The sequence below is a fragment of the Cebus imitator genome, unplaced genomic scaffold, assembly GCF_001604975.1.
Source record: "Cebus imitator isolate Cc_AM_T3 unplaced genomic scaffold, Cebus_imitator-1.0 Scaffold368, whole genome shotgun sequence".
NCBI lineage: Eukaryota > Metazoa > Chordata > Mammalia > Primates > Cebidae > Cebus > Cebus imitator.
In genome coordinates, this window is record NW_016107683.1 from 241,553 (window position 1) to 252,888 (window position 11,336).

The 11,336-nt window shown below is 36.0% G+C and overlaps 1 protein-coding gene across 2 annotated transcripts in view; it reads left to right on the plus strand.

Moving 5' to 3' along the window:
- The window catches only part of USP6NL (USP6 N-terminal like), a 161,143-nt gene that overhangs the window by 29,628 nt on the left and 120,179 nt on the right, over positions 1–11,336 (plus strand). The window contains exon 1 of one of the 2 annotated variants that reach the window (XM_037730915.1): positions 9,593–9,680. The exons of the other annotated variant lie outside the window; for it this stretch is intronic. Coding sequence (XP_037586843.1) covers positions 9,608–9,680 — 73 coding nt within the window. The 5' untranslated portion in view covers positions 9,593–9,607. Of the gene's footprint in view, positions 1–9,592; positions 9,681–11,336 lie in introns of those variants that run through there. 2 annotated transcript variants of the gene reach the window in all.

The following is an 11,336-nucleotide window of genomic DNA, read 5'->3' on the forward strand; positions in this document are numbered from 1 at the left end:
TTTTTTTTTTTGAGATAGTGTCTTGCTCTGTCACCCAGGCTGGAGTGCAATGGTGCGATCTCTGCTCACTGCAACCTCTGCCTCTTGGGTTCCGGCGATTCTCCCTGCCTCAGCCTCCTGAGTAGCTGGGATTACAGGCACCTGCCACCACACTGGCTAATTTTTGTATTTTTAGTAGAGACAGCGTTTTGCCGTGTTGGACAGGCTGGTCTTAAACTCCTGACCTCAGGTGATCTGTCCATCTCAGCCTCCCAAAGTGCTGAGATTACAGGCATGAGCCACTGTGGCTGTCCAGTAATGAATTTTTTAAAACTAATAATGTTATTTGATAGTTTTGTTGGAATCTAGAGTACGTCCAGATTGGTTGAATGCTCTGTTTTCTTGAATTTTTGATTTTCAAAATGAAATAATATTTAAATTTCATTATTATGACTAAAAAATCTCTTTCCTTCTTTATTTGTGTGTCCATTTGCATGTTCTACACAAAGATAGGCTTCCTTAAAAAATTCAAAATGTAATATGGAAATGAAAGTATGTTCAGTTATAGTGTATTGTGTATTGCCTTTAATTCACACTGTTTTTCCACTTAATGGCACAACTCTCCGTCATCTTCTACTACTTGCAAGAGCCATCTCAATTATAATTTAATAATTAATTTTGTAATTATTTAATGCCAGATTGTCTTTGTAGAATGGAAGGAGGTTGATTAATCCTGTAAAACGGAAATTGGCATCATACCTCTTATGTACTAGGTACATACGAAATCTTGTATGAATGAACCGGATTTTATTGCCTTTAAAATACGTTTTCTCATTGTGAAGATAAAGTAGAATAATATATTTTTATTTCCCATGTTTGTGAAGCTTTATACATGTTTATGTTAGTGCCCACTGAGCTACAGAGCTGATGAGAAGTTTCTTGACTGCTCTATATGAGCAAAATGAATTGTCATCTGATAAAATATTTTTAAAGACTGTTTTTCAAAGAATTGCTAACTTAATTCTATTAATGCAAACACTTCTGTTCATAAACAGTTACTATCATATAATCTGCTTTGAGATTATGTGAGAGAAGGATAATGTTGTCATCCACAAACACATTCTGTGGCTCTTTCCACATGTGACAGTTTCAAGTTGTCAGCGAATTTTTATTTTTTGTAATAATGTGCTATATTTTATATTGTAGAAGTTTGTAGGGGTTGATTTTCTACATTCTAGAATGAAGTGACTATATTTTTCTGCCTTTAAAACTTAAGTAGAAGCCGGGCGAGGTGTACTTAAAACTTAAGTACAAGCCCACACCTGTAATCCCAGCACTTTGGGAGACCAAAATGGATGGATCACCTGAGGGCTGGAGCTTGAGACCAGCCTGCCCAGCATGGCAAAACCCCATCTCTACTAAAAATACAAAAAATTATCCAGGCGTGGTATTGGGCACCTGTAATCCCAGCTACTTGGGAGGCTGAGGCAGGAGAATCACTTGAACTTGGGAGGTGGAGGTTGCAGTGAGCTGAGATGGCACCACCGAACTCCAGCCTGGGTGACAAGAGGAAAACTCCATTAAAAAAAAAAAAGGGCTGGGTGCAGTGGTTCATGCCTGTAATCCCAGCACTTTGGGAGGTTGAGGTTGGTGGATCACAAGGTCAGGAGTTCCAGGCTAGCCTGACTAAAATGGTGAAACCCCATCTCTGCTAAAAATAAAAAATGAGCTGGGTGTGGTGGCATGTGCCTATAATCCCAGCTACTCAGGAGGCTGAGACAGGAGAATCGCTTGAACCTGGGAGACGCAGCTTGCAATGTGCTGAGATCCAGCTGCTGTACTCCAGCCCGGGTGACAGAGCAAGAGTCTATCTCAAAAAAAAAAGAAAAAAATTAGGCATGATAGCAGGTGCCTGTAATCCCAGCTACTGGGGAAGCTGAGGCAGGTTGAATCGCTTGAACCTGGGAAGCAGAGGTTGCAATCAGCCGAGATTGAGCCACTGCACTTCAGCCTGGGTGACAGAGAGAGACTCCATCTCAAAAAAATAGAAACAACCAAAAACAAAACAAAACAAAAAAAACCCAAAAAAACTTAAGTAGAATTACAAAGAAATGAAGTCTATTAATTGATTTCCTAACCCAAAAAAGAAAGAAGGGTTAGAAATGGTGTATAGTTTAATATCGTACAGTCTTTTTATATTTTCAGGCCAGTGGACATCTTGAATATTTACAGATTATGTTTGTCACAGTAAAATAATTTCTCACATTTTTTTTCATCTCATTTATCTACATGTTCTGAAAAGGATGACAGTAGTTCAATTCTGAAATGTATTTCCAGGAAAGCCAAAAAAGTTTTCTGAAAAGTGGGTTAAAAAAAGCTGAATCATTGCCAAGAATGAAAAGATGCTGGGTTGTTATTCATATGATCAAAAGAATTTGTAGGCTTAGAGTGCAGTGCAAATATTCTTGTCTGTGTTTATTGCATAAAAATGATGTTGATGACACATATGAAAGTGTGAAAACACATTAGTTCCAAAAGAAAATGCATAATAGTACCTCATTTCTTTGAAATCAGTAACCAAAAAGTTCACGGTAAGTCTGAAAGATTGTTGGTAGTGCTTATTTCTGTAGGTGGGACCTGAGAGACACTTTTATTTTCTTTTGGCTTAGTTTTAGATTCTTACTTTTCTATAGTGAACATAAATTATTATTATAAAAACTATTAAAGATGTGTATTAACAAAAAGAAGAAAATAGAGACCTATTAGTTTCTATTGTAATTCCTTAAGATTCTAGGGTGTTGGTTTGAATTACTTATAACATTATTTCCTGTGAATAGTAGTATAATTTTCCTTTAGAATTATACCAATTCTCCTGTCCTTTTATATTTGGGGCCAAACAAGATTTTGATATTTTTCTTTTGTGTGCCTCCTCCACCCAGCCACCCACCCATCCACCATCCATCCATCCATCCATCTATGATCTATTCATTCATCATTTATCCATTCATCCTTCCATTGATCCATTCATGTGACAAGAGTGAAATTATAAAATTTCATACCTTTCATGTTTACATAATCATTTATAGTTAGCTTTTTCTATGACATTCTTCTAGAATGGTGGTTCTTAACCATGGTTGAAGATTAGGATCATTTAGGGAAGCTTTTAAACTTTGTGATGCCCAGGCTGCTCCCTCAGACAATGAAGTCAGAGTCCCTGTGGATGGGTTCAGGCATCAGTACTCCTTGAAACTCTCCAGGTGATTTCACCGTAGATTGAGAACCACTTGTCTAGAGTATAATTTTTTTTGAATGACATCTAGTGTTTCATGGTGTACACTTACTGAGACTTTATTAAGTTCTTGTTGTCAGACATTTCAATTATTTCCTTTTTTTTTTTGCAGTTATAAACAATACACATTGCATATATCCTTGTAACTAAATTTGTGTGCATGACTATATTTGTTAATGTAAAGTTACTGTCATAATTTTACTGTTCGGATAGTATGCAAAACCTTAAGGCTTTTGATTCTTTTTACAAAAATGGAGATCATGATTTTGATTTGTCTGATAGCAAATTTTTAGAAATTCTATTGTTTATTGATATACCCAAAACTTTATAAAATAACAATGAGCCTAAAGCTATAATAAAGCTTCAAATGTTACTCAGGGCAGGGTTACTATCCATGACGGACATGGTTTGGGGCAGGGTTTGTCAACTCATCATTACTGACTTTTGGGTCTAGATAATTCTTGTGGAGGCTGTTCTGTAAATTGTAGGATGTTAAGTAGCATCTTTGGCTTCTGTGCGCTAGAGGCCATAGTACCCCCACCTCTTGTTGTGACAATCAAAAATGTCTCTAGACATTGCCTCCCTCCACCCCCCACTGGTAGTTTGTGGTCTGCAAACTACAGCCTGTGGGTCATATTTGGACACAAACTCATATGTGTATTGTCTGTGTATTATACAATAGCAGAGTCGAGTAGTTACAGCAATGACCATATGGCTCACAAAGTAGAAAACATTTACTGTCTAGCTTTTATGTAAAACATTTAGTCTATGTCCCCATGAGGGACATTGTCTGGGTCAGGAAAGTAACTTGTAAATAGCTGAAATTCATTGGGGTAATGTTCTGATAGATTTAGGTATGTATAGGGTGTTGTAGCTATGAGGAGAGAGGAATAGCTAATTAATGCCCTGAGAAGATTGGGAATATTTCTGTAAGGAGATGACAAAAATTAGATGTTGAAAGTCTGAGTAGATAAAATGGGGAAGTTCCCGTAGGCAGAGGGCATGGTATATACGAAGGCAATGCTGTATTCAGGGAATGGAGGAAAGTGTCACATGCCTACTGCATATAATTGAAGTAATACTGGCAAGAAACCTCAGGAATCATGCCTGCAGTGATAGATGGGCACCAAATTATAAATGAGGCCACATTCTATGCTAAGGAATTTGGACTTATCTTTGTGCAAATGGAAAGCCATTAATGTTTTTAGACAGGGGAGTGATTATCAATTTGTGGTTTGAAAGATTTTTCTATATGGCATTCTTATTTTACATCCCTCATTCTCTGTTGAAACCTGCCCTGTCAACTCAAAATTGATTTTAGCGCTGCTTTGTCACTTAGCACATTCTTCTTGGTTATGAGCGTCTAAAGTTTCTAATTCCCAGTGCCTACCTAGCACATAGTAAATACTCAATGAATGCTTGTTGAATGAATGTAAACATTACTTATAGCATCTTCAATTTTTTCCCCCTGCCCCCATTGTTGTGTTGGTAAATGTTTAACAACCAGCCACTGGGTAGTGTGGGAGGGAGAAAACCGTGATTGTAGTGTTTGCTAATTTCTGTGGTATAAAAACACCCACCACAGCCAATTTTAAAACTTCAGGCTACCAGCAAGCTGGTACAAATGAGATGTAGCACATCACTGCATGTACCTAGCAAGTACCTAATAAAATGAGATAAACTGATACCTTGTGTTTTTAAGTCAAAATAGAAAGGTTTTTATTGTAAGTCTTAAATTCTGTAGTTACAAAGGATGATATTTTCATATATTGTAAGTATTGACATTTAAAAATAACATTCTCAAATCACTCTTCTAAGTCAGGAGTGGAAGGGAATTTCCCTAACCTGATAAAGAGTATCTATATCTGAATTATTTAAAAATTTTAAAAATAGCTTTAATTTTTTTTTGGTACAGGGCCTCAGTCTGTTGCCCAGGCTAGAGCCTGGAGTGCAGTGGCACAGTCATAGCTCATTGCAGCCTCAGAGTCATGGGCTCAAGGGATCCTTCCACCTCAGCCTCTTGAGTAGCCTGATAAAGAGTATCTATTAAAAGGCTGAAAGCAAGCATCATCTTAAATTGGAAATGTTGAAAGCATCCCTTTAAAATGGAAAAAGTAGAAAAGTGTGCTGGTTAGAACCACTTGTATTAAATAAAGATTGTATTGATGGTCTCAGCCAGTGAAGTAAAACAAGAAAAACAAATTACAGGTATAAGGATTGGAAGGAGGAAATGAATTCTTCATAAATTACAAACGAGGTTGGGTGTGGTGGCTCATGCTTATAATCCCAGCACTTTGGAAGGCTGAGGTGGGCGGATTGCTTGAGCTCAGGAGCTTGAGACCAGCCTTGGGGCAGCATAGTGAAACTCTTGTCTCTATGAAAAATATAAAAATGTGAGACTGTCTCAGAAAAAGAAAAAAAAATACAGATGATATTATTATTTAGCTAGAGAAAACCAGAAGAATTTACAGATAAATTGTTAGAAATAAGGAAGATGTTAACAGTGTAGCTTCATATACAACTAAGGTATAAGGCCAGGAGCCGTGGCTCACGCCTGTAATCCCAGCACTTTGGGGGAAAGAGGCGGGTGGATTACTTAGGTCAGGAATTTGAGACCAACCTGGCCAACATGGTGAAACCCTGTCACTACTAAAAATACAAAAATTAGTCAGGCGTGGTGGTGGACGCCTGTAATCCCAGCTACTCAAGAGGCTGAGGCAGTATTGCTTGAACACAGAAGGCGGAGATTGCAGTGAGCTGAGATCGCACCATTGCACTCCAGCTTGAGTGACAGAGGGAGGCTGTCTCAAAAATAAAAAAAAGTTAAAAAAAAAATAATAATAATTAAACATCTGTACAGAAGTTAGTTGCATGCTTAAGTATCGGCAGTGAAAAACTAGACTGTTTTCAATTGTATCAGAAGAAAATAAATAGAAATAAATTTAATGAAAGACATATAAGAATTCTAAGGGAAATTATATATTTTTAGGAAAGGATGTTAGGAGGACCTAGAAATATAGAAATATACCGTGTTTTTGTACAGAAAAACTTTGTATCAGAAAAATATCATTTCTCCCTAGTTGACATACAGACCAATGAAATTCAAATCAAATCTCAGTCAGGCTTACCAGGGAACTTATTAGATAATTTTACATTTTATATGGAAAGGATGGAAAGGTAAAGGGCCAAAAATAGCTAGGACATTTCTAAATACTATCAGAGAGGGAGGATTTTCTCTGTCAGATATCAGGACTTATTATGAAGTTACAGTCAAATTAACCAATGGGTTGTAGCATTTGTGTTATTCTGTGTGGGCTGCTGTAACAAAATATCATAAGCTGGATAGCTTACAAAAAATATAAATTTATTTCTTACAGTTCTGGAGGCTGGGAAGTCCAAGATCAAGGTACTGGCAGATTTAATGTCTGTGGGGGCCTACTTTCTGGTTCATTGATGGCGCCTTCTAGCTTCCCCTCACGTGATGGAAAGGCAAGATAGCTCTCTGGGCTATCTCTTGTAAGGGCACTAAGCTCATTAATGAAAGCTCTGCCCCCATGATTTCATCATCCCTCAAAGGCCCTGCTTCATGGTACCATCACCTTGGGGGTTGGGTGTAATACAAGAATTTTGGGGGAACATAGACATTTAGACCATGGCATGGAGGGAATTGACCAGTGGGACATAGTATTGAAGTGAGAAGACCCCACCTATATTGTCCCACTGCTCCATCATGCCTCTTCTGGGTACATTCCAGAGAGTGAGTCAGGATCTAATTTTTTGTTTTGATATAATTTCCGACTTAGGAAAGTGTTGCAAGAATAGCATAGACAATTCTCCTATTCTTTTACCCGAATTTCCCTTGTTAACATTTTATGACATTCGTTTTCTCATCCCATGTTAATATTATTGACTTTCTTTTTCTGAAGTATTAGAGCGTGAGTTGAAGTATTTACCCTTAAATACTTCAGAGTATATATCCTAAAATCCAAGATGTTCTATTACATAACTATAGTGTAGTGGTCATAGTCTTGAAATTAACTGATAAATTTATAGATTATATTCAGATTTCACCACTTCTCCCCAAATGTCCCATATTTTCCCTCAACCCTTTCTGGCCCACTATCTAATCTGGGATTCTCTGTTGCATTTTGTCATACTGACTCGATTCTCCTCTATCTGTAACACTTCCTCAGTCTGTCTTTGTCGTCTATGACTTTGGCATTTTAAAGAGTTCAGCTCAGTTACGTATATCAGAGTATGTTGTCAGATATTTTTACTGATGCAATGTGTGATGAAAAATGAGGAGACAAACAAGAAAATGCTATTGATTGCTTAGCAGAAGCTAAGCATTGACAGTAGTGAACCAATGTGTTTAAAGTGATTGCTATGTGATTTTCATTTTCAAAACTAGTGCTAATACCAGTGATATAAGGATGATGATGATTGAAATTTATGGAGACATGAGTTTAGATATTCCTCTCTTTCCTGGCTAGATATGGAGGAAATAGTTGACTGAGAGATTAATGTCCCGCATATCTCCTTCCTTGCATGGAAAGAGAAAGACTTCGAGAGAGGAAAGCGAACAGAAAGTTATCTGTCAAAAACAGTACCTTCCAAAAATCTTCTCCAGAAGAGAGGAAGTAGTTTCTCAGAAGCTGAAAACATGATTGGAAAACAAAAGCAGTAGATACTTAACACTTATTACATGTCCCAAGCTGCCCTAGGAAATGGGATGAGGGACAGAAAGAACTGGGGAAACTTGAATTGAGGAGTTAGAGTTCCATCTTTATTTGTTTAAATCCATGTCTGCAGAGGGATTCATTCAGGATCACAGTTTTGATTTGAGGTTTAAAACTTGATCTTTGACCCACCTGAATTCTCACTTCGATTTACTTTGTGAGTACAAACATGTTCTTTAATGATAATAGGAGAGTTAGGAGAGTGGTCCTGTTTCATCCTCTATTTCCGAGTATTTTCTCACTATCATGGCTTGGAGCACTGATTTCTGAACCTAACACGCATATGGAGCATACATTATGGGTGATACATATGTACATGTTGTAGCACGTCATGACTGAAGAGCTGAAAACTTCACCTTGAATTTTAAAACTATACATTTTTGCAGAGGGCACTTACTGGAGAGAAAGCAGAAGACTGAGTTTTGGATTCATTTACTTCTAACCTTGGTTGATTCACTGTGCTCAGTTGTCCAGCTGAAAAATGAGAAAATAATAAATAAACTTTTAACTCTCTGAAGGCCAAAGAACCTGCCTCTGATTTGCTCTGGGATCTAATATTTTATGATATGTTAAAAATGGCAAAATAATTCCTGGGAGAAAAATAGGAGAGGAAAATTGGCAGTACAGTAAGAGGAACAAATTGCTGATGGGAGAATCACTTTAATAAACATAACATTTAGCCACGTTCACCTGAATGTCATTTTTCTTTTTTAGTTAACTCTGTAGGTTTCAGAAGGGCTGCTATGTGATTAATAGAACATATAACAAAGGTGTTAAATATTAACTCAGTATTTGTTACAACTGGGCTGTTAAAAATCATATGATAGGAGCAGTGGTTATACTTGTTTTGAAATTACCTGTTCCATGGCACTGGATGTTGAGACCATTGACTTTATGGACTCTTAAGCAAATTTCTAGTGTGCATTTGAATTTAGACTTCTATTCATGGACTGGGATGTCAGAGGTGTATATGTGAGGAGGAGGACAAGGAGTTTATAGGATATTTTTGAGGCACCATATCTTTTATGCAAATCTGGGAGCTTAGAGTTAGCAAGATAGATTTTATTTTTATCTACATTTTATTTTCCGTTTTGAATATAAGGTTTTTGAGAAATTGGAAAAAAGTATTAAGGCTTTCAACAGTGCAGGGTATTTTGGTTGCTACTTAACTTGCACATAGCATCTGTGATGCACTATGTGAGAATTTATAGCAGAGCACTTTATTTTTCCTGTCATGGCTTTTGTGAGGAAGTGTTTTCACTTAGTGATTTACAGAAGATTACCCGCATTTTGTTTTGTTTTGTTTTGTTATAACTAGTTAAGGCTGTGCAAAGTAATACATTTTGGACTTTGATGATGGGGCTTTCACATGTGCTGAAATCACTTTGAATCCATCATTTCAAGAAGATACAGCCTATCCTTTCGTTATTTCTTATTAACTGCTTCAGAGCCTTCATGGATAGCTAGGCAAAGCATTCATTTATCTGAAGTTGAACTGTGTTCGTGCTTGAGCTTTCGGAACGCAGAAATGAGCTTCTGGTGATGAAACCTGTTGGATTTCTAGAGGAAGCAGCTGGAGTCTTTGGCTTGTTAACTAGCAATGATTCAAGTCTTGCAGATTGTAAAGGAGCTGGTGACACCATCAAGGCAAAAAGCTGCCACAGTGAAGGAAGGTAAGATCATTAGCAGAATGAACAATCAAACACTTTAAAGGCACTCAGATTTTGCTAAGTATCGACCTAAGGATGTGCTATAAAAGGGGGTTTTGAGTTGCCATATATGCTCTTGCATTTCTGATATATTGTGATATCTGAAAAGGATCAGGTAATGGCATGATTGTTAACAAGCCTCATTATTACTGTTTTTGAACAAAAATTAGGCGTATATTATTAAGAGGTAGAGAGAGTAAGGGGAGGTTATTGCATTGCTGCTGTCGTAGTACTTTTAACATTGTAAAGATCCTATTGCATTATGTATTTTGTAGGTAGAAGAATAACTTTTATAATCCTCATTTCTTTTAATTTTAAAATATAAGTATTCATAGCAGATGTCAGAAGAGAACAGGCTAGGATTCTGCCTATGGCACAACATAAGAACTAGATGATTTTTATTTGTGTGAATAGCTGATAAAATAATAGCTATAAATATGAATTTAGTCAATGAGTAGTAGATTTTACTGCCTTTTTAGTGAATAATTGCTTCTGTTTATGATTATATGCTTAATGCTGTTTATATTAAGAACAGCCCTGTATTTATAGCTTGTGTCTAGACTGTGCTGAAATACATTTTTAAAAACATTTTAAAATTGCATGTCTTATTTATAGATCTTAAATGGCCAATGTAGATACATCTTTGAAGATATACTTATATATTTTATTTTTAAACATTTAAAATAGTCAGTTTCTAAAATAATAATTAGGAATTGATTTTCAAAAAACACAGGCCATCAACTCAGTTGATTATATTGGCAATTTCACTAATCTGTGGTTTGAAATCAGTTGATAAATTTGTTTATCAGCCTTTTCACATGTAAGATGTATTAAGCATTCTGTCTTTATGATTTGAAGAGTGTACAGATAACACAGATGACATAAAATGTAGATTAGTTTAGATTTTTTTCTTTAATGTGATATAATCTGTTTTAAAGTAAAGCTTATGAGATTCCATGTCTTATGTAAAATGATTTATCATGATAATATGAATACACAAAATAGTCAACCATATAAAGAGCTGAAAGAAATCTCAGGCAACTTCTTGTCTCTCTTTTTTTTTTTTTTCATTTTATGGAAGAATGTGGTATTTAAGTGACTGAACAGACGTGCATCTCAAAAAGCAGGGAGTCTTGTCATTTACCTTTGACAATGTGGCAGTATTATTTAGGATACTTTACAGTCTTTTACCTCCTGCTTTCTACTTTATTTCTGCTCCCCTTCGGAAGTAGAAACCTACATTCCCATCTCAGAATAGCAGGATTCTAGCAATTAGGTATTTAAAGAAAATACTGCTTTTACTATTTCAGGAGAACATAAATTAGCTAATTTAATCCCAGTCTGTTTGAAAGTGTCAGATTTATGTAGTTTGACCTTTACAGTTAGAATTTTTTATTGGAATTTTTTTTAGTTTTTGTTTTCATTCACAATAATAATTACTTGGAATATACCCAGGGAAAAGAATAATAATTTTCGTGTCTTTCATAATGCAGACATATAGATATATCTCATATATTACAGGAAACATCATGTGAATATATAAAAAATACTGCCAAAAGATACTATATATTAAAGTAGTAGAATGGCTTTTGTTCTCAAACTTTTTTTTTTTTTTTTTTT